This window comes from Nannobrachium achirus (assembly GCF_963921795.1).
Source record: "Nannobrachium achirus genome assembly, chromosome: 5".
NCBI lineage: Eukaryota > Metazoa > Chordata > Actinopteri > Myctophiformes > Myctophidae > Nannobrachium > Nannobrachium achirus.
In genome coordinates this window covers 7,718,274-7,745,182 of record NC_137814.1, presented here as the reverse complement: position 1 = coordinate 7,745,182, position 26,909 = coordinate 7,718,274, and the positions used below count along the sequence as shown (strand labels likewise).

General features: G+C 42.8%; 1 protein-coding gene across 2 annotated transcripts; it reads left to right on the top strand.

The window, feature by feature from the left end:
* The first annotated feature begins 2,401 nt into the window (after positions 1-2,401).
* Positions 2,402-20,766, top strand: mbd3a (methyl-CpG binding domain protein 3a). Of its 2 annotated transcripts, none has more exons than XM_080726192.1 (7): positions 2,402-2,513; positions 4,753-4,921; positions 8,810-8,947; positions 11,999-12,089; positions 13,523-13,700; positions 18,770-18,928; positions 20,100-20,766. In XM_080726192.1, the coding sequence occupies exons 1-6, from the start codon at positions 2,500-2,502 to the stop codon at positions 18,921-18,923; spliced, it is 744 nt and encodes a 247-aa protein (XP_080582318.1). In that variant the 5' UTR covers positions 2,402-2,499; the 3' UTR covers positions 18,924-18,928; positions 20,100-20,766. The 2 variants fall into 2 exon arrangements, with proteins under 2 accessions (XP_080582318.1, XP_080582317.1); XM_080726191.1 differs by having other exon boundaries at positions 11,999-12,095.
* The last annotated feature ends 6,143 nt before the right edge of the window (positions 20,767-26,909 follow it).

Below are 26,909 nucleotides of genomic sequence, written 5' to 3'. Positions count from 1 at the left end.
CCCTTGAAACCTTTTTGAAAGCCAGTATTGTATTTATCATTTTAAAAATGATTTAAACTAGTGAAAACAGCCGATCTACAAGCACACTGCTTCGCAGTGCGAGGCGTTGTGTGCTTGTAGATCTGCTGTTTTCACTACTGTTGTGGGACAGCCTTGTATGATGAAGCAGGGCTTTACTTTTTGAAGAAACTTACAAATTTGAAACTTGGAGATACGAGGTTTCTTTCCGACAGTGACGATATTTACACCCCCGTATTATGTTGGTGTGTCCATGGATTCTTGGGACATGAAAAGTGTGCCCATGCAGAAAAAAGGTTGAGAAACACTGAATTTAAGGTGCCGGCTACATGAAGCTGGATATTTCTGAATCTAGACATTTTTGGTGCTGTTGGGGCTTGCAGCCACACAAAGCTGGATATTTCGGCCGTGAAACTGGATATTTTTGAATCCGGATAAATAAGTGGAGAGATTGAAAAATATCCAATTCACTGGATCCGTGTAGACAGGGAACCCGGATATCTCTGAAGACTTTACTGTGTGTGTGCTTGTTAGACCTAGATATCTTTGTCGTGTGGACCTAGATATTTTTTCTATGTGGATATCTGAAAAACCGGGATAATATGAAATATCCAGCTCCGAGTCCGTGTAGCTATGGCCTAAGCCTTGAATTCATGGATATGTTTTTGTCGCATTCACGATCCATTCATTTGATGAGGGTCATCGATCAATAAATGATTGGCTCAGGAATATGACAGAAACATCTCCATGGGATGTGTTATTGATAGAAATGGGCTGTGTTTTTGATAGAAAACAAGTCTTTTTATAAGGGAGAACTACTTTTAATTTTGTTCAACTGTATTTATTCTGCAGTATTCATCAGTGATCATCAAGAGGGTGCAGTGATGATGACATTGTACCAGCAGGTGGGGCTATTACTACGGTATATGAAGCAGCCAGGTCTTACTAGGACATTGGTACTCAAAGTGGGGTCCCGGATCTGGGGACCTCCAGGGGTCCTTGAGGGAGTTCCAGGAGGTCCCCCTGTGAAATGATAGATAGTTAGGAACCAAATGGACTCTTGTGGTATGCAACTCAGGGAGTGTAGGCCTAAAAATGGTTCATTTGTACTCTCCGAGTTAAATTAACATTGATGTTACAATAGGCTATACAAATCGGAGCCCCAGAGATAGAAAGGCCATTAAATGGGGGTCCGTAGCCTAATGCATGTCAAACCTTGGGGGTCCTTGAAATTAAAATGGTTGAGAATCACTGCTAGAGCCATAAAAAAAAAAGAATCTTCTCTTGTGGACCTGACGTATATTTTCAAATGGGGGGGGGGGGGGTCCTTGGGCTAATATAGTATCAATTTGGGGGTCCTTGACATGAAAAAGTTTGAGAACCACTGCTCTAGGACAGTGGTTCTCAAAGTGGATTCCAGGGACTGGGTGGGTTCCTTTAGGTGGGTCTAAAAAACTCTATTTGGACCATACAACTCTGACAGTGTACAAATGGAACCAATTTGGTTCCATTTGTACACTGTCAGAGTTAAAGGGAGACCTTGAAATGTGAACGTTTGAGAAACACTTGGTCTTATGTCTAGACTCTAGAGTTAATGTGGAGGAACTAGTTCGTCAGCGTGGCGGATGAACCGAAGGAGCGGCGCTGCGGTTCACTCATTATGCAACCATAAAGAATGCGGGCGGAGGGATCTGATAAAACGTCTAGACGTGAAGAAGAGGAGGCGACCTCTCGTTTGCCAACGGGTCTGAGCTGCGTGTATCTATTCTGCATCTGGCTTGAGGCAACAAGAGACCCACATTCAGAGTGAAAGTGAACGTTTTTAAATCAAATCTTTGCTGTCCTGGGGTCCCACTCCCTGGCCTGGAACATATTTTGAGATGGGGGTCCGCGGACAAATACATATAATTTTGGGGGTTTTCAAAAAAAATAAAAAAAGAAGTTTGCTTTGATTGAAGACTTTATTAGAAGTTTGCATAGGAAAAGGTTCATCATGACGGTACAGTTCACTGGTACAAGGTCAACTAAAAGGAGATCCTAGAAAAGCACTTGGCTTATTTACACAGGAAACCATTGAAGTATCTCATATATCAATGAATGACAGACGGATATAACACAGTACTAGCAGTAGCAGTGGACAGTGCAGTGGTTCTCAACCTTTGTCATGTCATGGACCCCCAACACATGATACGCGGACCCCCATCTCAAAATACTTTTTTTCCAGGGACCCCCAGAACGGCCAGAAATAATTTTCATTCTAAATTCGGGTCTATTCTGCATCTATCTCAAGGCCCCAGACCCGTTGGGAAACGCGCACAGAGCGAGCAGCAGAGCAGCAGCAGCTGATGACGAGCCCATTGTAAACTCACACTCACAACAACAATAACATCCAAGCTAGCAGGGACAGCAGGTGTAAAATTAACTTCCTCCTTTTGTCTCAAACATAAAAACAAAACACGCAAAATTAAAGACGACCCGAGCATGGAGAGGAAGAGGTAAGGTAGCAATGTGTGCGTTGCGTGCGTGAGTGTGTGTACTGTGTATGTGTGTGTGCGTGCGTGCCTGGGCTGCTGGAAGGAGTTGTTGCAAAAAAAAGTTTTCTTTGAGCAGGGAAAGAGAGAGAGAGTCCATGCTGTTTGCAGCTGGCTAAAGTTAATGAGCCTTAGCATTTAGCATTAGCCGCAATGCTAAATGGGAAAATGCCATGATTAACAGTCCAGCTATTTGCACATAACGTCTCTTTAAGGCTACAGAGGTGCAGTTAGGACTCATGCTAGGCTGTGGAAGAATGCCACTGATAATAATGGGCTTGTGTTGGTTTAAAAAGCATGCAGCAGGCTAAAGGTTGCTATGCGGGGGTTCACAAGCTAGCTGATGCTAAAGCAGAAGAAGTCAGTGCATTAAGCTAATGTTAATTAGCTAGCTAACTTTCATTGTTGACTGGATGTGGAATCACGTTGATGTGATTATAGAGACTGTCTCTCTGCTACAAGGCTGGCACTGTGTGTGACTGTGCATGTGATGCACACACATCTGCAACACTGCAAAATACACAACACATTATTATCAGAACGATGTCAAATCTGGGAATACATCCCATAAATGAAAATCTCCACCGTTGTGTTTGTAAAGGTGTCTAGTTGTAACGCATCTCTCACAGACTGAAATTCAATTTCCCTAGAGGAATATTATCTGTGACAGCTGCTAAAAGTCGGGGTACCATTTAACTTGTATTCATTTAACAGGAGAAAAAGAGAAAGATCTGCATTAAGTAGCACGTCGGGTCAAACTAGAGTTTTGTTTTTTTCATGATTCTGAATCCATTGCAAGCATTTGTTATGCACGGGGGAAAAAAAGAAATCCATGTAATCTCAAACCATTTTTTGTGGGGACGTTTTCACCCCAAGGGGTGTTTTTCGTGCAAAACGAATTCTTGCAATGGATTCATAATCATGAAAAAAACCCTAGTTTGACCCCACAAATGCTACTTAAAGCAGATGTTTGTTTTGTATTGTTTTTCCCCTGTATAATAAAGTTAATGGGAGCCCAACTTTCGCAGATTCCCTTGGGAACCTGAATTTCAATCTTTGCAATGCAAGATGTGTTTCTACTTTCCAGACATCTTTACAAACACTTTGGTGAAGACATGCAATTGGTAAGGAATTTATTCTTTTTTTTTAACCATCCCCCGACTAGCAACACAAGTTCATCATGAAGATGATGATTGTTTAAGTCCAAATAGTGAGGTTATTTACATCGTCGTTGTGTATTTGTGCTGTAATGTCCAGACAGGCAGACATGACACCTTGCATATCAGGACTGGTCTGCACACACAAACATTATGCTGCACACTATACATGATGCGGTATATATGTATAGTGTTGCTGTATGTGTCTGTATTTGTACATAAGATATTAATTCATACTGTTATATTACTTAATACTTACACAGACTACTGCAGTCAGTGCACACTTAAATATGGATTTATATTTAATGATGTACAGACCATCGTGCACACAGCATTTTCACAACACCTCAAATTGTGTATTGAGTAATAACACACATACTCTGTTGTTACTATTCTGCATTATTTATTTCTGTTATTGCTTGTACAGTGTTGAGGATGTGCATTTACATTTAAGACTTAACAATAAAACAGTTAATCTTGAAAACTAGTATCCAGTGAGTAACTTAGATAGGCGATTGATTCAGTGATTGCTTTTTTATTAGTCAATAATGTAAACGGCAGGGTTAGGGAACATACTCTTCAGTAAAACAAAAATGATAACACATAATGTATTCATTTCATCAACAGACAGAGCTTACAATATATACTGTATATATTTATGGCAACAGTTGATGTGTTAACACAACTAATAATCAATTGAAACCTGCGTCTAATATCACATCTAATCCGTGGTAACGAATAAGCATGAGCTAGATAAAGTGTCTGTTTCACACATTATGAAATCAAAACCTTCTTTTGATTGCAGCTGCTTTTTGCTGAGTCTTTTGATTTTGCACTGTCATTTTATTATCTTTTTCTGCTTTATTTTAACTTATTTACAAACTAGTTAATTTCTATTCTCAACTCCTTAATAGCTATTATTAACTTTATTCAAATGTCCACTTTTATAATGTCGTAATTCTGCTCACCAACAAAATAACAAATGCATATATTTACAAAGTAATCAATTGATGAGGTGATGATGTAACTGTATTTTATCCCCACAGCCCCCCAACCAAGCGCTTCTTGAGTAAGCCCCAGATAGGCCGTTGCCTGGGCAACGCGGGTGATGTTCACGGCATGGACCCCCGTGCTGGGGGCAGGATGCTGCTGACCAAGGTGCAGCGAAACAGGCACAAACATCGCTATGACAACAACAACCATCATCAGATCAAGGTGAGTCTTGGCCCTGAGTGAGAGCTGGGATTGGATGATGTGTGATATGTTAATTTGAAAGTAGAAATGCGCGCACGACTCCAAGTAGTTTCACAGCACTAGACTTCTTCTTCTTCTGATATGTTAACCCATTTAGAACGGGTACACATTTTGTGTATCATTATTTTATGCTTTAACTATTGAAAAATAGCAGATATACAAGCTCACAGCGCGGCACCGAGTGCCGCGCTGTGAGCTTGTAGATCTGCTATTTTTGAAAAATCGTGAAAATTTGAATTTTGACCTGCTTCTATAAGTGTATTTTGAATCCTAAGATTTTTTGAAAAACCTGTTTCTATGTCAGCAATCTGGCCAGCCATCGTCAAAGAAAAGGTCCTTTTCACTTAACTGGAGCTCAGTTAGTCTGTTCTTGAGAGACTACTATGTCAGTGGTGCTCAAACCTTTTCATGTGAAGGACCCCCAAAATGATATTTATTTGGCCACGGACCCCCATTTCAAAATATCTAGTTCCAGGGACCACCCAGAAGCAAAATTTTAGTTACAAACGTTCACTTTGAAAATACATACATATTTTCACGTCTTTTTCACAAATAGCAGATCTACAAGCTCGCAGCGCGGCACTCGGTGCCGCACTGTGAGCTTGTATATCTGCTATTTTTCACTGGTTAAAGCATTCAATAATTCTAGGCCTAAATGGGTTAATGACGGTCTCCGTACCTGTTCTTATTCATGCTCTACATCAGTGATCCACAAGCTTCTTCATTACAACCTAGTTTCATATGCAATGGGCCATGGAGATTTGTGTTAATGTAACTCTTGAGTGTACAAATGGACGATGGTTCGATTTGTACACTCTTTTATTACTTTAGAACGGTGGTTCCCAAACCTTTTTAGCTCAAGACCCAAAACAGAAATGTAATTTCTCCCCCACTGATCCAAAGCTGTGAAAATCGCAGGTTGGCTATTTTGACCACTTAAAGTAAGTTCTCCTAAGTTATGGACTTTCTCACGATTTTTTTTTCTCCATCTATGCAATTCTTTTTTTTCTTCCTTTTTTTTCAGAATTTGTTATTTATTTCTGGAACATTTTTTATTTTATTTCGGGGAAGTCTTTTGAAAAAAATAATGATAAAAAAAAAAAAAAAAAAAAAAACACATCCACAAGCATTTGTCCATGATCCACAGACGGGTCCCGACCCGCTGTTAGGAAACCACTGCTTTAGAACAAAGTAGCACTCCTGCACATCCAGAAAAGGAGGTGCAGGTCTCAGTGATGTCATTACGTGCGCATCCCGCATCAAAAACTCATTCAAGTCGCCCAGGGACTCATTCATGTCATGGTCCTGGGGTCCCGGGGATGCGCCTCCATTGGAGTCCATTTTAAAATAATTTACCGGGTTGCGGTAAAAGAAAAACATTTTAAAATTCCACAGACACCACCATTGTTCATGGGTGAAAGCATCCTACTTTACCCTACGTTAACACAAATAAAATCCACGTAGAAAGTCTTAAACAGGCGATAGAAACGTCAATGTTTTGATTCCACCGACGTCCGACGACATTTTGCGCGCCCAAATTCATTAGGGGCACATGTTTTAGTAGTTTTAGTAGTTCTAAGTTCAAACATTAGCCAAATTGTAAAATAAATATAAGAAATAGGCAAACATTTTGATAATAGCCGATCTACAAGCTCACAGCGCTCGAAAACATTGTATTGAGGACTAAAACTTTTCTGGGACCCATTTGAATGACCACCTGTGGGTCCCGGGACCCATTACATTGAAAACCTAGTAACATCACTGAAGTCTACGGGTGGACCTTCCATAAGGAAGGGACTGCACACTCCAGAGAACAGAGGTGGACAGCTTACTAGTTACTACCGCATCAAGTGATTTATTAGCATGGCAACGTTTCGCCGTCAGCTTTGTCAGGTGCCACACAAAGGTGTGAGTGATCCTTGCATGGCTCATCCCACAAGACAATTCCATCCTTCCAGATGTGGTAAATCATTCAATTAATTGTACAATACAGGGAAAGGCAGGCATGCATGCTGTATACACAAACACCATGGAACAAACAAACAGATCCAATAAGAGCAAGAACACATTTAGAGAGAGAGAGATAATTATACAGGGAAGGGCAGGCACCTTTCTAGCACCTAGCGAAGCTCACGGCTAATAAATCACTTAATGCAGCAGTAAGTTGTCAGGCTCTGTTCTCTGGAGTGTTGGACCTGCTTTTGCAGTTTATAATACGTAATACTTCTTTGTGGCAATAAGCCAAGTTGTGCCAATGTGGGGTGTATTTAAAATAACAGAATTATGACTTAAAAAGATGACTTGTGTGTGTGGTTGAAATGCCTGATTTTGAATGGAGCCACAGTAGAATCCTAGATGGTACAAGGTACAGGCACCGTGTTACTGTGCTCAATGACATTGCCCACAGCCTCATTTATACTTCTCCGTGAAGACGGCCAGCGGTGTGCTCCAAAAATAGCCGTCCCAGTAGTAGGTCGGCTATTTCCGTCGCACGGCACCATCGTACGATGAAGTATAAATGAGTCTCAACTGTAACCTTGGAGATCCTATCGTATGTTTGAGATGTGATTATGTGATACTATTGTGAGCCTTATTAGAAGAACTTGAAATGATGGTGCTGGAAATAGATATTGACTAAAGAAACAGATCTTTTTAATGTGTTATGCAATATGCAGTCAGAATGCAAGCGGTCCCAGATTAACATTTCTTAAGGAAAAACATTTCTATACAGTAGTATCTCCCAGCAGTAAGTAGTGTGTTATGTCCTTGTCTGTCTTGAACTATTGATACAGTTTGTAGTGTAATTGCAGGGGTTGACATTAAGGTCTCAGAGGCACTTGCCCGTCGGGCAAGTACAGGTCATGTTCTACTTGCCCAAAGGTTATGCCCACTTGTAGGGCTGTCACGATATGACATTTTACATGACGATTAATTGTCACTCAAATAATTGGCAATTAACGAATTGTGTTTTTGTCGTTGACAATTACATTTCTGTTTGGCTTTTAGGCTTTGAAGTTGCACATGGCAGATATGACACCAAACCTAAATACACGAAGAAATTACTGACATATTTGACAACTTACTACTTAAAAAATAATATTGATAGTGGAAATAGCCGATCTACAAGCTCACAACGCGTCGCGATGCGACGTGTTGTGAGCTTGTAGATCTGCTATTTCCACTATTTCTGACATTTTTCAACATTCACGATTATGACAATTATGGCAAAATAATTGCGATAATGTCAAATAATCACGATTAGACGATTATGTGATAATTGTGACAGCCCTACCCACTTGGTATAAAATGATAGGTAAGGTTTTAATTAACGCTCAATTTAACACTTATTTCTTTACTTTCTGGGGCTGTGCGATAAAAACATGTCATACCTAAATACCTCTAAATCCAAATAGACAGTTGCGTCCACCTCTCAAATGAGCACTTGCCAGGTCGGGCAACCTGAAAGCAAACTCCACCTGCCCGAAAGTTTTATTTACCTGCCGGGGGTAGGTGGGCAAGCCTTAGTGTCAATGCCTGTAATTGTATTCTTTGTCCTTGTCTTTCCATTGACACAGTTAGTGTAACTGTATTGTTTATGGAATAGAGATACAGTTTCTATAATTGCATTGTTTATGGACCCTTGATACAGTCAGTGTAACTGTGTTTGTCCTTCTCTTTGAACTATTGACACAGTTAGGACTGTTACTGTTGTTTCTGTCTGTCTTTCTATTGATACAGTTGGTAACATAACTGTTGTTTATGAACTTAAGTGTAACTGTCTTTATGTACTTCTATTGATATAGTAAATAGTGTAACTGTGTTGTGCATGTCCTTGTCTTTCTCTTGAAGGCCAAGCCTGACTTGAACACAACGCTACCGGTTCGACAGACGGCGTCCATCTTTAAACAACCCGTCACCAAGGTAACCAATCACCCCAACAACAAGGTGAAGATAGACCCTCACAAGTCCGTGGACCAGCCCAGACAGGTGAGTCAATGACACTCTTCCACATCTTCACATTTTATTTTAGTTACTTTCAGGATTCCCACGGTCATGAAATTCCTGGAAATATTTTGAAATTAGAATTTTTTTTCCAGTACTGGAAAAGTTTAGGAATTGATCAAGGGTCCTGGAAGGTCCTGGAAAAAATAGCTATGCATTGTCTTTGGTTATTGATTTTGTTAATACCTCTGAAATGACAAATTTAACATTGGTCAAATATTAGAGGCAGAAATTGTGAAAATAGCAGATCTACAAGCTCACAATGCCTCGTTGCGAGGCGTTGTGAGCATGTAGATCGTCTATTTTCACAATAAAACCGTGTTATACAAAATTCCTCAAATCTTAGTGCTCGTCAGGGTGGGGCGTCCCCAGTTAAAATAGGCATAGGAGTAAGCGACCTGTTATTGAGCTGAATTATTGTTATATAGTCCTGGAAATTGGGTTAAATATTCTGGAAAAGTTTTGGAAATGAATTGGTAAAAATGTGTGGGAACCCTGTAGTTACTTTCCTTCCTTCCATATTTGGATAGTACAGTGGAGAGTGACAGGAAACGGGGAGTGACACGCAGAAAAGATGGTTGGGCCGCAGTAGAGCCTATATGTGGTATAACCGCTAGGCCATCCGAGCCTTTCCCATTAGAATGTAACTCAAAACCCTTTAGTGGTTTAAATGACATCATCACAGAGAAGGGATGTAACATTATGAAATGCAACATTTCTACCAAAATAAAATGCCACAGTATACACGGGTATCCTTTCCCCCATTTTAATTAATCATATAATATAAAATAGTTGTATATAGCACTTCTCAAAAGCAAGTTAGCAAAATGCTGCACAGCATAACAAAAAAAGGAGAAAAAAAAGTTTTAAAAACCTCAGTGAGTTTTTAGTTTATCTTCCCAAATGAAGTTTATTTCACAAATGTGGAGCCCGTACAGCAAATGCTCTTTATCTCCTTCTGTTGCCAGCCTTGGCCTGGAAACCGTGAGTAATTTGGCTAATTTAAAACAAAAATAAACTAAAAGCATTTTGCTTTGAAGAAAATAAATATTGCTTTATTGAGCTGTAACGTGTGTTGGACTGGATTTATAATTTCTGTAAATTAAAGCATAATGGGGCGTCCGGTGGCCTACTGGTCAAGGCGCATACCACATAGGCACGGTTGCCGCGGCGTTGCCGGTTCGATTCCCGATCCGGATGACCTTTGCCGCATGTCACTCCCCATCTCTCTCTCTCCCCATTTCCTGTCGGTCTACTCTGCTATCAATAAAAGGCATAAAATCCCCCAAAAATACATTAAAAAAATTAAGAAATAAAGCATAATATGACATAAATCAACATTACTATGGGCGGCAGTGGCTCAGGAGGTAGAGCGGTGGCTTGGGAAACAGGACGCCTCCCCCCCTCTCCCCCCCCCCAGAGTTTGTGTCGGAGTGTCCTTGAGCAAGACACTGAACCCCTTACTGCCTCGCATGGTTTCCTATGCCATGGGCGTATGGATGTATGTGTGTGTGATAGAGGTCTTCACGGGTCCAATTTGAACTACCCGAACCCAAAAGGACCCGGGGGAAACGGACCCGGACCCATATGGCCCCGTCTATCATTTGGAATTTGAGAACCGTTACCCGATCAGCCCCGAGACGTGATGGATCCGATCCGAACGGCCCCGCCTGTTATTAGAAAAATTGGATCCGATACCCGAGCAGAACGAGAGATCCGAGACCCGAACCTGTCGCCCCGAAATGAAAGAATGCCAACGTTATTATATTAAGAGTTGTATCAGACATATTTCTTACCTAACGTCGCCACGGTGCTGCTGTTGCTGTCAGCGGCGCTGTGCCTCTCGCCAAAAGATGATCTTTTCCCAGACCAGTAAGTCAATGCGGACAGTTTGTAAATACAAATAAATCCATGTTTTTATTCCTTCTTATTTGGCTAGCCAATGCTAATGCTATCGTTTTCTGTCGCATGTGTTGTTCATTATATCTTTCTGCTTTGAGTGTCCATTTTGCTCTGCAGAGCATGACAACACGCAATGACAACTCCATTGTAAACCGTTAACCAAAACGTTACGTTAATATCTTTGATAATAATAACAATCCAACTGATACAGTGAGTGTTGTTGTGACTGAGTGAGTTCTACTTCTCAGTTCTCACAACCAATGCAACAGATTACATGCTGCATCTTTAGTGCCATCGTGTGGCGTTATCTATTTGGTGCAGTTGTTGCGTTCACTTTCACTTCAATCTCGGCCTATCTCGGCTCCACTCGGGTAACAGGAGATACCCGGGGAACCGGGGCAGACGGCCCCGGCCCCGGCCCGCCCCGCGGTAAAAGCTAGAAAACGGCCCCGTTACCCGGCTCGGTTCGGTTCGGATCGCGGGTAATTTCGGATCTCGGGCAGGTCCGAAGACCTCTAGTGTGTGAATGGATGAATGTATTGTACAATCATTGTAAAACGCCTTGGATACAGGCGCTGTATAAATGCACCATTTACCATTTACAGGCCAAATCCCAAGACATGCGGAGGGATTTTAATTTTTATTGAATACTTTATCAGTTTTCAACAAGTACATACGAATGGTACACAGATGCTAAAAGGATGACACAAGAAGCTCTGTTGGCTTATTTCCATTGTGGTCTTGTGTATTTAATTCAGTGCTCATTTAGTTTAATTTGATAAGGCATTCCGGCCCCCATGGCTGGCCAACTCGGACAACGAGCGAGGCCCTCGGCTGCTCGGCACGGCACGGGATGGGCACACACACTAACCTGACGGCTCACTCGGGATTTAAAACATTAGCGGGATTTAAACATAAACGAGCGCTACCCCAAAACATTTGGCTAGACCACTGTTGATTTTGTTTACTTTTTTTTTAGACATTTGATAGGGAGTGAAAAAAGGACTTTATCAAGTATGTATATTATAAGTACCTTTTGCCAATTCTAGAGGGTTTACTTTTGTCACAATAATCGTGATGTGAAATGTTCATATCGTCCCATTCTTACATTGATTTGGTCTGCTTTGCTTTCAGCTGTTCTGGGAGAGGAAGCTGAGTGGTCTGAGTGCGTTCGACATTGCAGAGGAGCTGGTCAAGACCATGGAGCTGCCCAAGGGTCTGCAGGGTCAGAGTAAAGCCACGTTTGATCTGTTTTTAACTAACTTTAGAGTAGTCAGAGTAAAGCCACGTTTCATTTGTTTTTAACTAACTTTAGAGTAGTCAGAGTAAAGCCACGTTTGATCTGTTTTTAACTAACTTTAGAGTAGTCAGAGTAAAGCCACGTTTCATTTGTTTTTAACTAACTTTAGAGTAGTCAGAGTAAAGCCACGTTTGATCTGTTTTTAACTAACTTTAGAGTAGTCAGAGTAGATCGTCTATTTTCAGCATGCAATCAAGTGTAAAAATATTTTTCCATTACTGGAAAAGTTTTGGAATTTATCAAGGGTCCTGGAAGGTCCTGGAAAAAATAGCTATGCATTGTCTTTGGTTATTGATTTTGTTAATACCTCTGAAATGATAAATTAAACATTGGCCAAATTGTCAAATATATAGAGGCAGAAATTGTGAAAATAGCCGATCTACATGCTCACAACGCCTCGCAACGCGAGGCGTTGGGAGCATGTAGATCTGCTATTTTCACAATAGAACCGTGTTATACAAAATTCCTCAACTCTTAGTTCTCGTCAGGGTGCCGGGTCCCCAGTTAACTCATTGAATGCCCTTTTCAAGATGGCCGCCAAGTACCAGGATGCCACGTTCTTAAATTTCTAGTGCACGGATCAATTTTTAGTGCACGGATCGTGCACGCCCATGCACCATATATGCACCATATGTGTAGTACTTTTTAACTTTTTAAGCTTTCAAACAAAAAAATCCGCTTGGAAATCCGTTCAGGCATTCATGAGATAGAAGCCTTCAGAGTCAGACAAAACATCACTGCCACCTTCCTAAATTTCTAGTGCACGGATCAATTTTTAGTGCACGGATCGTGCACGCCAATGCCTAGATCATGCACCATATGTGTAGTACTTTTTAACAGCTTTCAAACAAAATCCGTTCAAGCATTCATGAGATACAAGCCTTCAAAGTCAGACAAAACAGCCATTTTTGACATTTTGAAAGATGTGTTTGTTATGGGGCTAAACATGCAATTTCGCAATTGCGATCATGCCTAATACATTTGAGGCATTTTTAGACATTTTTTTATAATTTTTTTTTTCAAAATGGCTTCCAACTCGGGAAACTCGGGCTGTGGCAGCCTGGGACTACTGTAATAACTCGGGGAAACTCGGGCCTTGGCAGTCAATGAGTTAAAACATGATTATTTCGGGGGTCACGGCCTGAAAAGGTTGAGAACCACTGGCACACACTACCTGTCTTTGGGCATTGCGCATAGGGGTAAGCGACCTGTTATTGAGCTGAATTATTGTTATATAGTCCTGGAAATAGGGTTAAATATTCTGGAAACGTTTTGGAAATGAATTGGTAAAAATGTGTGGGAACCCTGAACACAGCCGTGCTAATAATCCCCATCATCCACCCTGTGCTGTGTTGCAGCTGTGGGCCCCGTGTGCACAGACAAGACCTTGCTCTCCGCCATCGCCAGTGCCCTCCACACCAGCCCCACCCCCGTCACGGGTCAGCTGACCGCGGCGGTGGAGAAGAACCCCGGCGTGTGGCTCAACACGGCGCAGCCCCTCTGCAAGGCCTTCATGGTGACCGACGACGACATCAGGTTAGAGAAGCCAACCACACGCCTCTTGTTGTGATGTAGTTCAGGGGTCTTCAACAGGGGTCCTCAGAGTTACTACAGGGGGCTGCCAAGTCTTTGTGTTATCCACAACTTTCCAACATCCCATCGTGCATTGCGCAGAAGTTGTGCGGCAGCTTCCGGCGCCGCGGCCGAGTGTGATCTACAAGCTCACAACGGCTGCATCTGCGACACGACGTGAGCTTGTATGTCTGCTGTTAACCGGAAGTGTCCTACAGATAATGCTACAGTAATTTCTTCCGGAAACAGGTGGATAGGATGTCGGGTTTTTTTCTTTCTTTTTTTTTTTTTACATTAACCACTTCAACCATTGCATCCCTTTTCTGAGGGGAAGGTTTGCTGTGAGGCGTTGTGAGCTTGTAGATCGGCAGTTTTGGTGTAGGGGGGAAAAAGATAACTCACGCCATGGAGACTTGAGTTCAATAATGTATTTTTGTATTTTTCGCATTCCTAAGACAACAATTTGATTATAGTAAATTTACCCCCATTAATTCCGAATGGGACCCAAATGCATTCGGGTCCTGTACCTGAGGTATTGCAATTTCCCAGAATTGCATCTTTCCAGTTAGGGTTGTTAGGGTAACTTAGGGCCCCCCATGCATGACACTAAAGCTGACAGCATACTTCAAAACCAAGTCAAACTGGATCGGCTTGCCGAAAACCAAACAAGTTAAGACGAATTTGTTTTGTATTTGTTGTGACACCACTTTGAGTGTTTTTACGTTACAAGTCCCAGTCCACAATTGACACCGTGCTGGAGCAGTTATTGAATCTCCGCTGGGTGTTTGCCTCCAGGTCACTATGACATCGCTTGTCGCTGAGATTTCACCATTTCTGGCGTAAAACACAGTGTGGACAAAGTGTGTTCTGTTGCTATCACTCTATTAATGAATGGCCATCTGGTGACTTGTGTTTGCAGTCCTTTCAGGGAGGGATTATAGAGACAGATTGCAGAAATAAAACCATATCGATCATCAAATGCCTGGAATTTCTGACCTATAAAACAAAATGTTTGCATCGGTGCAGTGATGATCTGCTAGGTTTAAAATGTCTCGGAGGTGCAAGAACTGGCCAAACACATTTTGGCAAGCAAAATGCAATTACGTAATTTAATTCTTATGACGACATCGCTTAACTTACCGGTAGTTTCAGTAAGAAATTTGCTGCAACGTTAAGGGGTGTGATGCTCATTACCTCATAATATTGTAAGGAGCTGTGAATTTAAGAATCCATTGAATTGATTGATTGAATACTTATTAACAGTTTGCCCCAAAACAGCAGAGTAAGTAAGCCTATCTCCTGTGTCTGTAGCGTGAGGCAGCTTGATGTACCAGTACACCCCCTGGACATGACACTAGTACTGTATGTCACAGGGACTTGCCCCCAATCCAACCCTTGGTGCTGAGTGGCACTGGGTCCCATTTCTCATAGTCGTTGGTATGACCCGGCCCAGGATCGAACCTCGACCTCCCAGTCTCAGGGCGGACACTCTAACCACAAGGCCACTGAGCTGCTATTCCATACAAACGGATAAACCCAATAATGCACTATGAGTTGTTACCAATAGGGTCCTGTGTATTCAATTAATCAAAAAATCAAACCTCGGTTCGAAGTGGAGCGGTGAATCTGAGCAGCTATACCCTGTGTGTGTTGCTAAATGCCTAAACTGTAAACTGTAAACTGTGCCTGTGAGTGAGTGGTGAGTGTGCCTGGCCTGCACAAAACAGCACCCCTCCTTTAACTAGTGTGTTGTGTGTGGCCACTCAAGGTATTGCCAGGCTACGGACACGGCCAGCCAGCCACCCAGCCACCCAGCCACCCACCCACCCACGGACATACCCACGGACATACCTGTCTATTGGGAGCGCTTTCACCGCTCCAAAAATAGCATGTGATGATATACTACAGTGAAATAATAATATTAATAAGATAATGTACAGTGATAGACAATTGCTTTCAATTTAGCAGGCTTAAGATTCTGATCAACCACTGTCTTTAAAAGTGGTGTAAGTGAGGTTTTGTTCAAATGAGTGTTAAATAGCTCTATATTGTGATAGTACTCATTGCTGTAGAGTGTTTGTTCTGTAACAGGGTCTCCCTGTCTCTCCGGCTCTTAACTCATCTAGTGCCATTCGCGAGATATCTCGCGAAATGTACTCGAGTATCTGTAGTGCCATTCACGGGATATCTCGGGAAAAGTAATATATTACTGTAACGGCGAGTACATTACCGAGAAGAATGGCCGGCGGTCCGGAGACGAAATCCGTCGCTGATTTCGCATCATCACGGCTCCACAAGCACAAAATAGTCCCATCCATAACATTGAGGTGGACGGGGGATCTCATCTTTAATGTCCATTATCTCAAAACTACACTTTAGAAGCTAGGATGGAGGCAGATGCTCGCTTATGTTACACAGTTATAAAAGCTCCCGGTCGGCCATTACACAACTCCACGTGGACACGGATCGGTTCCGGCGCACGATCCGATGACGTCAGACCGGAAGTGATTGCGCGGTGGACTTCTGGCCTTCAAAATAAGACAACGCAAGTGAATGGGACCTGAAGGAGGCACTTTGGACATTATAATCCGTTAATGTCTGGGGCTCAGAATGAGTTAAGCACACAGAAAATACATTTTCAGGGCGGGATACTAATTTAATCCAATCAGGACAGAGAAGTCATACAGGATAGGCAAGTGGAATTGTAAGTGATGACAAACACAATTGGAACTGGAACGCTATAACGTTTAATCCGATAAATTATCTTTGTTAACTCTCCTTATTGGAATTAATTAACTAAACCTGAAAATGTACGGTATTTTATGTTGACCCCTGTTCTTGAGCAGACACTCTTATTAGCAATGATTTCTAGCTTTTAACCTTTTCAACAAAGACATTTTGCTTTGCAAAAAATATCACTTCACACCACATTTAAGAATGTTGTATTCAACCAGTTCTTGAAAAGTTGATAATTGTGTGGAATCCCTCGGATCTTGTGCCAAGTGTTGAAGGCCTCCTACGGCCGTGGTTCTCAAAGTGGGGTCCTTGAGGGGCTTCCAGGGGGTCCCCAATAGGCACTAAATGGTCCTGTGTGTGTGTGTGTGTGTAGGCCTGTCACAATTATTATATAATCGTCTAATCGCAATTATTTGACATAATTGCAATTCATTTCTCATAATCGTCAATATTTCCCACGTTGAAAAATGTTCATATATTTTCACAAATTGTGGAAACTAGCTCTTACCCGTTCAAAGATATGAGCTCCAAAATGATGTGCAGTGTGTGGGTTATGGGATGTGCACTGTGCACACAGTATATGAGGGATGGAAAGTAACTTTAACTGGTGCTTGCATGATGTAGGAGCATCAATGTAAGAAACCCGTTTCGTTTAATGGCTACAGAGATACTGTCCCCCCCCCCCCCCCCCCCCCCCCCCCCCCCCAGCCCGCCCGCCTGCACACACACACACACACACAGAGCTGGTTAAACATTTTGCCTCAAGCTAGATGCAGAATAGATGTGCCTCATGCTAGATGCAGAATAGATAGTAGATACACCATAAAAATGCTAATATACAGCATACGATTTGTGAAAGTGACAAACGGGCTTCACAGTTATGTCAGGTGTGTTCATATGCTTATGGTGATGCGATTTCAGATCAATTGCTCCAGCCACTGAGGAGAAACGCTGTGACAGACAGACACTCACTCACTCACTCACTCACTCAGACATTCGCAAAATTATAGTATAGATTGTGTAGATCGGCTATTTCCACTATCAATGTTCTTTTTAAAGGAAAACCGCGTATCGGGTCGAGGCCAGGCACTGCACTCCGCGCTGCATCGGGGAACGCGCGTGCCGAATTTGAAGCCGGTGGGACGAACGGTTCTCGAGATACGCTGCGCTTATACTCACTTACTCGCAGAGATTTCTCGCATTTATTGTAAGATGTTGTCAAATATGTCAGTCATTTCTTTGTATATTAGGTTGTGTCATACTATCTGCGATGTGCAACTTCAAAGACTAAAAGCCAAACAGAAATGTAATTGTCAACGACAAAAACACAATTAACTCATTGATTGCCATTTTCAAAATGGCCGCCAAGTTCCTCACTGCCACGTTCCTAAATATCTAGTGCACAGATCAATTTTTAGTGCACGGATCGTGCACGCCCATGCCTAGATGCACCATATTTGTAGTACTTTTTAACAGCTTTCAACAAAAAATCTGCTTGGAAATCTGTTCAGGCATTCATGAGATAGAAGCCTTCAAAGTCAGACAAAACAAACATTTTGCCATTTTGAAAGACTAGCCCTTACCCGTTCAAAGATATGAGCTCCAAAATGATGTGCAGTGTGTGGGTTATGGGATGTGCACTGTGCATACAATATATGAGGGATGGAAAGTAACTTTAACTGGTGCTTGTGCCCGTTTCGTTTAATGCCCGCCTGCACACACACACACACTCCCCCCCCCCCGTGTGTGTGTGTGGGTTTGTGTGTGATTGTGCATGGCCTGAACAACAGCGCCCCTCCCTTAACATGTGTGGTCACAAAAGGTACTGTAGGCTAAATAGATATAGATACACCATAAAAATGCTATTATACAGCATACGATTTGTGAAAGTGACAAACGGGCTTCACAGTTATGTCAGGTGTGTTCATATGCTGATGGTGATGCGATTTCAGATCAATTGCTCCAGCCACCGAGGAGAAACGCTGTTTCATACAGACAGACACTCACTCAGACAGACATTCGCAAAATTATAGTATAGATGTGTTTGTTATGGGGCTAAACATGCAATTTTTTTGATTTTTTTATTCTTCAAAATGGCTGCCAACTCGGGAAACTCGGGCTGTGGCAGCCTGGGACTACTGTAATAACTCGGGAAACTCGGGCCTTGGCAATCAATGAGTTAAATCGTTAACCACAATTATTTGAGTGACACTAAATTGTCATGTAAACTGCCATAATGGTGACAGCCCTGTGCGTGTGTGTGTGTGTGTGTGTGTGTGTGTGTGTGTGATCTCCAGGAAGCAGGAGGACCTGGTCCATAACGTCAGGAGGAGGTTGGAGGAGGCTCTCATGGCAGACATGTTGGCCCACATGGAGGACGGCACCACAGCAGACACAGAGGACCGCGACACGCCAGAGAGCAAGGCGGAGCAGAGTGACGGGGACTTATAGCCAAAGTAAATGACACAAAGCACATCTGACCTCAACACAATCCGTGCCAGCTATTTTGAATTAATCCAACGGTTTACTGCCAGGGTTTTTAGTGTTTTTACTGCCAGGGTTCCCACGGTCATGACATTTCTGGAAATATTTTGAAATTAGAAAAATATATTTCCAGTACTGGAAAAGTTTTGGAATTGATCAAGGGTCCTGGAAGGTCCTGGAAGAAATAGCTATGCATTGTCTTTGGTTATTGATTTTGTTAATACCTCTGAAATGACAAATTAAACATTGGCCAAATTGTCAAATATTAGAGGCAGAAGTTGTGAAAATAGCCGATCTACATGCTCACAACGCCTCGCAACGCGAGGCGTTGTGAGCATGTAGACCGGCTATTTTCACAATGAAATTCTTAGTGCTCGTCAGGGTGGGTGGGTCCCCAGTTCAAATATGATTATTTCGGGGGTCACAGCCTGAAAAGGTTGAGAACCACTGGCATACACTACCTGTCTTTGGGCATTGCGCATAGGAGCAAGCGACTGAATTTACTGAATTTCCCCCTTGGGATAATAAAGGTATCTATCTATCTGACTCGTTATTGAGCTGAATTATTGTTATATAGTCCTAGAAATCGGTTTAAATATTCTGGGAAAGTTTTGGAAATTAATTGTTTATGTTTATGTTTATGTTTATGTTTAGTTTAGTTTATTTGATCACTCACATTTTTACAAGTCATACATCCACTTAGTCATTGTTACATTGGTAAAGATGTGTGGGAACCCTGTACTGTGTCTTCCGACGGCGATGGCGCGTGTGCTCCCTGCTCCGTTGCCAAGCGCACCGTGGCTGTGCTCTGTGTGAGAGAATCGATTTCTTGTTCCTGTTGTTGTTCCGCCAAGGCACCACTACAGTGTGTGGATGGGAGCACATGGCGCTGTGGAGAGTTAGAACAATTCCATTTCCGGGTTATCCTGGCATGCCTTCGTCTCATAGCAACCGAGGATCGGCGATATTAATCAGATTAGTTAATAAAGACCAATAGACGGAGATCTCTGTCTATGGCACAAAAGTGACACTCTGTGCTGCGCTGTGAGCTTGTATATCTGCTATTTTTCAACAGCTAAAGTATGAAATGATTCCAGGTCTCAATGTCTTACTGCCTTTTGTTTTCTAATGCTCTCCCAACAGGCTTACCGGGTGGCATGGAGCTGGCTGCAAAACACTGTTCTCCTGTCCTGCCATGCAAAGGACTTGAACGATGGATCATCTACCACCAACGGATCATCCCAGAGAAGAACCTGCATACTGTCAACTGTAGGTTGTTCCACAACCAAGAACAAAGCGGAGGCTCTAACTTCTCCTGACCCATTTGAGTTGGAGATATTTGACACTTTGACACATGACCTTTTGGCCTCTAGGTTGAGGGTGGTAAAGCTTGGAGCACCGGGCCGTGTTGTCTATCTGACCTCCGACCTCCGTGCCAGGTGCTGCCCACACACGGATCTCCCACCAGAGCACATGCAGATTCCCAAGTATTGTGAGCCTAAAACCGCCGCCATGGATGTGGCCAGCCTGATGCGCGGGCATGTCAGCAGTATTGCTGACAAAGTGCAACTTTGACCAATGTAGATACTCCACAAAAACCAAGTGGAAGATAGTTCCCTAAACAGACAAAAGTTAAAACATGGAAAAAGCAATGCCTGAGAAAAAGGCTGTTCATACCAAGCACTATAACTGTTTGAAAATAATAATTCTAACTCCAGTGGAAGGCAGAGTGACCTGCTGTGTCCTGCCTCCCTCCCACCAGCACCAGGCTGTTCTCCTGTAGGGTGCGTCCCTCCCCAGGAACGAGGACCACTGCTTTCCTCCCGTTTAGACAGAAGAACACGGGCACATTTACAATTTGCAGAGTTTGGTTTTCCAGATCCAGATCTTCAGGACCACTGCCATCAGTGGAGTACAACTGAATGTATATCCATCACGTTTAGGGTTTTGGGACACATAGAAAAGCTACATCAACATCGTTCTAAAACAGTGGTTCTCAAACTTTGACATTTGAAGGTCTCCCCCTAACTTTCGGGTCCATTTGGTTCCATTTGTACACTGTCAAAGTTACAGACCTGTAAGGGTAAATTTAGACCCCATAAAGGAACCTAGAGAGTCCCTTAAATCCACTTTGAGAACCACTGATCTAAAACTCCACAACAACATGGTCACTGCTTTTATAATCTTGGACCTACGTCAAGCTGCTGCTTACCCTGCAGGCTGTACACTGCTTATGCTATGGGTCCGGGACGCCTAGGGGGTCCCCAGAGTTACTACAGGGGGTCCGCCAAATCTTTGTGATAGGATAATTATTTTAAATGAACAACTTTAACCCTCACATCCCTTTAGCCAAAAATAGCAGATCTACAAGCTCTCAACGCCTCGCGCTGCGAGGCGTTGAGAGCTTGTAGATCTGCTCTTTTTGGCAAATGGGTTTGGTGTAGACTCTAGAGGTTATAAAACGATTTTAAGTGGTAAAATGTCTGAAAAGAACACATTAACATAAATCCAATATAGACTGATGTCACTGCTGTCAAACAAGGCTATGAATCTATCTATGAAAATCTGCAACACAATTTTATACAATGTGTAGTGGGGGTCCCTGCTTCATCTCTCTCTCAACTAAGTAAAGGGGTCCTTGGCCTGAAAACGTTGAAGACCCCTGGCTCATGCTATGTGGCTTGAAAATAATGACATAAGTCTTCTACACCCGCCATGCTAGACGGCCATGGCTGCGTGGTTGGGGAACCCACCAGAGGCCCTGGTTGTCCCAGGTTCGATTCCAAGCCAGGGCAGCAATGTGTCGATTTGTGTCCCTCAGCAAGACAGTTGACCCCTAACTGCTGCCCAGGGCGCTGGCGCTGCCCCTGTAGTGCCCACTGCTCCTGTTACTTTAGAACGGTTTATACCTCATCTCACTGTGTATGCTAATATTCTGTGACGAATACCACAAAGGAGGAGGAGTGTTGTGACGGTTGCAGTTCTCGTTGCAGTTATAGTGCTTGGCGCGAACGACCCTGAAGAGTTGACACTCAAAACGCGTCGCTAAGTGCTCTGTAATTTAATGTAGGTATTGTAGCCATTCTTATTGTCTGGAAGCCAGAAATCTTTAAAGGGCATACAAGGCTTTTTAATAATTGTTTTTACCACCATTCTCTCTTTTTCTCCCTTTTGTGTGTTTGACTAATGACAGCCAAGATGACTAACTGGCAGAGACATATTAGGTCTCTCTTCACTTGTATTTGTAGAAGCACCCAGACGGGACAGGTTCACAGAACACAGAGCCACCATGAAAGCGCTGAAAGAAACAAACGATTGTCAGTGTTTTTTTGTTTTTTTCCTGTGGTGAGTCGTCCCGTTTCATTAGGCCCACCCTCTTTTTGTCCTTTAGCGCCAGCTGTACCCATGCCACCGCTGGCCATATAAACATTAACCTTTACCGCCCTCAAACTAGACGCCTGTGGAGTGGGAATGGAGGTTTTTGAAGTTGTGTTTGTCCCTTTATTTCTGTCTCCTCTTAACTCATTGGTTGTTTACAGCCGAGGAAACCGAAGATTTTTCTATGTCTTTCACTGCTGGCTTCTCCTACCTGTTAAACGCGGGCGCTAATCCAGTTCCCATCGTGCGCGATCGGACGGACACTGCTATGCATCGTGTGTTCGCCTATTCCATCAGCTTCTCAAATCCTTTTAAATTTAGAAAATTGATCAATCCGTTCTCCATCTGTAAGCCGTGGTGTTTACACAGAAAGCTAACGGGCCGGAATAGAGGACGGACCATCCGCTTCCGGTTTGCGGTCTCCATGTTAATCGGTCCGCTCCATAATGTGTCCGTGTAGAAACCGATCCCGGAGCATTAGTTCCGGCCTATTTTAGGTCGGCTTCGATAAAATCAGCCTTTTAAATTAAAGCTTATTAAATCTTCGGGTTCCTCGGGCATGGCGGAGAAGCCCTACAAAGGGGTATTTCTTTGGCAGCAGTTGTGTTAATGACCTGTGAGCAGATTTGACTGACTGGTGCTTTTTTTTTTTACAACACCGTCTTCTTGATAAGGTTTTGATTAGCCACTTAAACCCTATACGATGCTGAGCTGACGGGGTCCCCCTGGGCACCATACTAGGTCAGCTAGTATTTCCCTCTACCAAGTCTCTCTTTGTCCCAAAATAGCCTATCTATCTACATGGTTGTAATCTCTGGTTCATTCAGAGCTCCGCAGCTGAATCTGTTGGCAACTGGCATTACATTGTGTAGAGTTGTCCTTTTTATTAGGAATGAAAACAAAGGAGCACCAGCGGAAGAGGTGGCCGACAGCCAGTCTCTACAAGGCAATGGGAGATGGGTTCCCAGGTTGACACGCTTGTAGATAGGCTATTTTAGCCTCAGGATAGGGACCCATTCAGAACGGGTACACATTATTGTGTATCATTATTTTATGCTTTAACTATTGAAAAATAGCGGATATATACAAGCTCACAGCGCGGCACCGAGTGCCGCGCTGCGAGCTTGTAGATCTGCTATTTTCGAAAAATCGTGAAAATTAGAATTTTGACCCGATTCTATAAGTGTCTTTTGAATCCTTCTAAGATTTTTTTAAAAACCTATTTTTCTACGTCAGCAATCTGGCCGGCCATCGTCAAAGAAAAGGTCCTTTTCACTTAACTGGAGCTCAATTAGTCTGTTCTTGAGAGACTACTATGTCAGTGGTTCTCAAACTTTTTCACGTGAAGGACCCCCAAAATTATATGTATTTGGCCACGGACGCCCATCTCAAAATATTTAGTTCCAGGGACCACCCAGAAGCAAAATCAAAGTTACAAACGTTCGCTTTGAAAATACATATATTCAAAGATTTGCACACATTTTCACGACTTTTTCAAAAATAGCAGATCTACAAGCTCGCTGAGCTTGTATATCTGCTATTTTTCACTGGTTAAAGCATTCAATAATTCTAGGCCTACAGTAAATGGGTTAAAGTGTGTGTTTTGTGTTTGAGAGAGAGAGAGAGAAGGAAGAGAGGTTGCGGGAGAAGAGTGCCTTAGCGCTATACTACGTGTGTTGGTTGAAAAGGTCTTGTTCCTTTAGTTGTACGGTTCCAGCAGGGCATCATCTTGCTGTATCATATTCCACTCCTCCTCTGTGGGGAAGGATGGAAGAATATAGTAAGACATGTTGAAGAATGTTAGAATGTCAAATACTGGGGGGGGGGGGGGGGGGGGGGCAGAGGATAAACCTTCATTTAATCTCCGGAGCGCCCCTTAAAGGTTATGCTGATGCTTCAACACCCATAGCACAAATAGACGACAAGTTGTTTAGTGCGTTGCAAAAACTGAACATATGGAATTTTATGTTTCGCTTCGGGGTGTGAGCTCCATCTAAGTGGCGTGCTTTTAAAACGGGCATTTCTAAATGCTCAACTGTGTCCTGGTGTCAAACTTGACTGCATAAAATCAGAAGAACACAAGTGTAACTCCATTTTATTTTATTTTTATGAGCGACTCTCTCCTCTCTCCGGGCCGCCACGCATGAATGCTAGGCTCTCCGGGCCGAGGAGTACTGTAGGTGCAGCCAGAGAATGTTTACAGCGGTAGTAAATGGTGCTAAAGCCAACTGATGAAACTAACCGACTACGTTTGTTGTTACTCCACGGGGTTCCACCGAGCCTCCAGCCAAGTTCAGGCTGGTCCGTCCGGTGCTCTCCTCCCTCATAATAATTACATGCATCTTATTTTGCTCTTTTATATGTTGTGCTCTGGTCAAGTAGACCCAGGTTATTATTTCTGTCTTTAACCACTTGAGCCCTATACATTGTACATCGTTGTACGACGGAACAGCGGAAATGCCCCATCTGCAGAAGCTCACAGCGTGTTGCAGTCTGCTGCTGTGACTGAGTGACCATTTTCACAATTTTAGAAAATCTAGAAGATTTTAAGATTTTCATCTAGAATGACATGCCCAAAATGATGAGACGGCCAGGTTTGAGTGCAACATATTGCACTCGCATCAAATATTTTTGTCCCACGCTGATTCACTCAAAGCAGTGTCTGGGTGCGTTTTGAGAATGTAAAATTACATTTACCCATTACTGTATATCCCATACCCTTTCTGATGAAGTTCTGGATACTTTTTTTTTTCTTTTTTTCTTGTGAAACCTTCTCTCATGTCAGCATACCTCTTTAACCACTTAAACCCCAGCAAACCTATTGTGGGGGAAGCTTTCACCGAACATGGCTAAATCGACAACGCGAGTTGCGTGAGCTCGTCGATTTTGCCACTTTCAGCTGAAGCCCTGCCCCACAATAACCGAAGAAAACAGAACGTACACTAACTAGCATAGAGCCCTGAGGGACTCTGCTCATCCGTATAGGGTTTTGAAGTGGTTAAGATAATGATGGCCTAACATCGTTTCCCCCTCTTCTTTCCCCCCCAAATGCGTCTCTGGTGCTTCTCCAGCCCTCTTTCATGTGGTGGTGTGTGACAGTTAGTTTACAGCTGTGTGTGTTGCGTTTCTCATTCCCTGCAGGTAGGGGATTTATTTCATACAGAGTGCCAGCCAGCCGGCCTTCTTTTCTTCTCAACATTGTGATTTTTCTTTTTAATGTGGCGCTCCTCCTCATGTCGTCGCTGTCGCGGGAGAAACCTCGTATCTCCATTTTCTAACTTTTTGTGCCCCTACCAGGGATGGGACGATAATCGTTATCGTGATTAAAAAAAACACAATAATCGTATTGTGGAGATTTACATTTATCGTGAAATTGTCCTCCGTCGTGCACTGGGATCAATTCACCTTTTATTTCTATAACTGGTAAAATGGACCTGGAAATAATGTACTTGATCATTTTCTTTTTCTTCACTTTGCCAGAAAATAGCCGATCTACAAGCTCACAACGTGTCGCGAGCTTGTAGATTGGCAATTTTTTTGGCAAATGTTCCACCCCATGATAATGGATGTTGGATATTTTGATTGTTGCGATAATATCGTAAATTGCAATTTTGTCACAATAATGGTGACGTGAAATGTTCATATCGTCCAATCCCTAGCCCCTACTTGATCATAACTACAGTGTCACGCACAAAAGTAGCAGATCCGCAAGCTCGAAACATCTGCTATTTTTGCTGTTTTTAAATTTGGATTGTGAAAAGTAACATCTTTTGGGACATGCGAGGTTTCCACCTGACAGACGATCTGAACGTTAACGTTCCCTTTTCTCTCTCGTCATCAGGGGCGTCACAAAGGGGAGGAAAGTGGGACTGAGTTACTAGGGCCCAAGGTGGAGGGGCCCTAGCAACTATTGAAAAATAGCAGATATACAAGCTCACAGCGCGGCGCTGCGAGCTTGTAGATCTGCTATTTTTGAAAAGTCGTAAAAATGTGTGCAAATCTTTGAATATATGTATTTTTTTAAGCGGACATTTATAACTCAAATTTTGCTCTTGGGGGGTCCCTCCCTGGAACTAAATATTTTGAGATGGGGGGGTCCGTGGCCAAATACATATCATCTTAGGGGTCCTTAACATGAAAACGTTTGAGCACCACTGACAAGGAAACATAGGTTTCTTCTTGCGCACATTTTCACAATTTTTCTTTTCAAAAAATTTTAAATACAAGCTCACAGCCGCGCTGTGAGCTTGTATATCTGCTATTTTTCAATAGTTAACATTCATGGGGGGCCCGCAGTGAATCCTTGTACCCAGGGCCCAGAATTTGGTGTGACGCCCCTGCTCGTCATATCATGACGATGAACTCACCTCACCCACGGTGAGGTGATATATATTATGATGAACTCACCTCACCCACGGTGCTCCAGGGTTGTGTTGTCTGTTCTGTAACTGACTGTTTCTGTTTCTGGTCCTTTTCTCTCTCTTTCTTTCATGTTTGATGTTAAATGTGTGAACTGTTGAAATGTGATGGCTGTCACACCGACGACAGGCCACTCTGAAATGAGTCGCCTGTTAA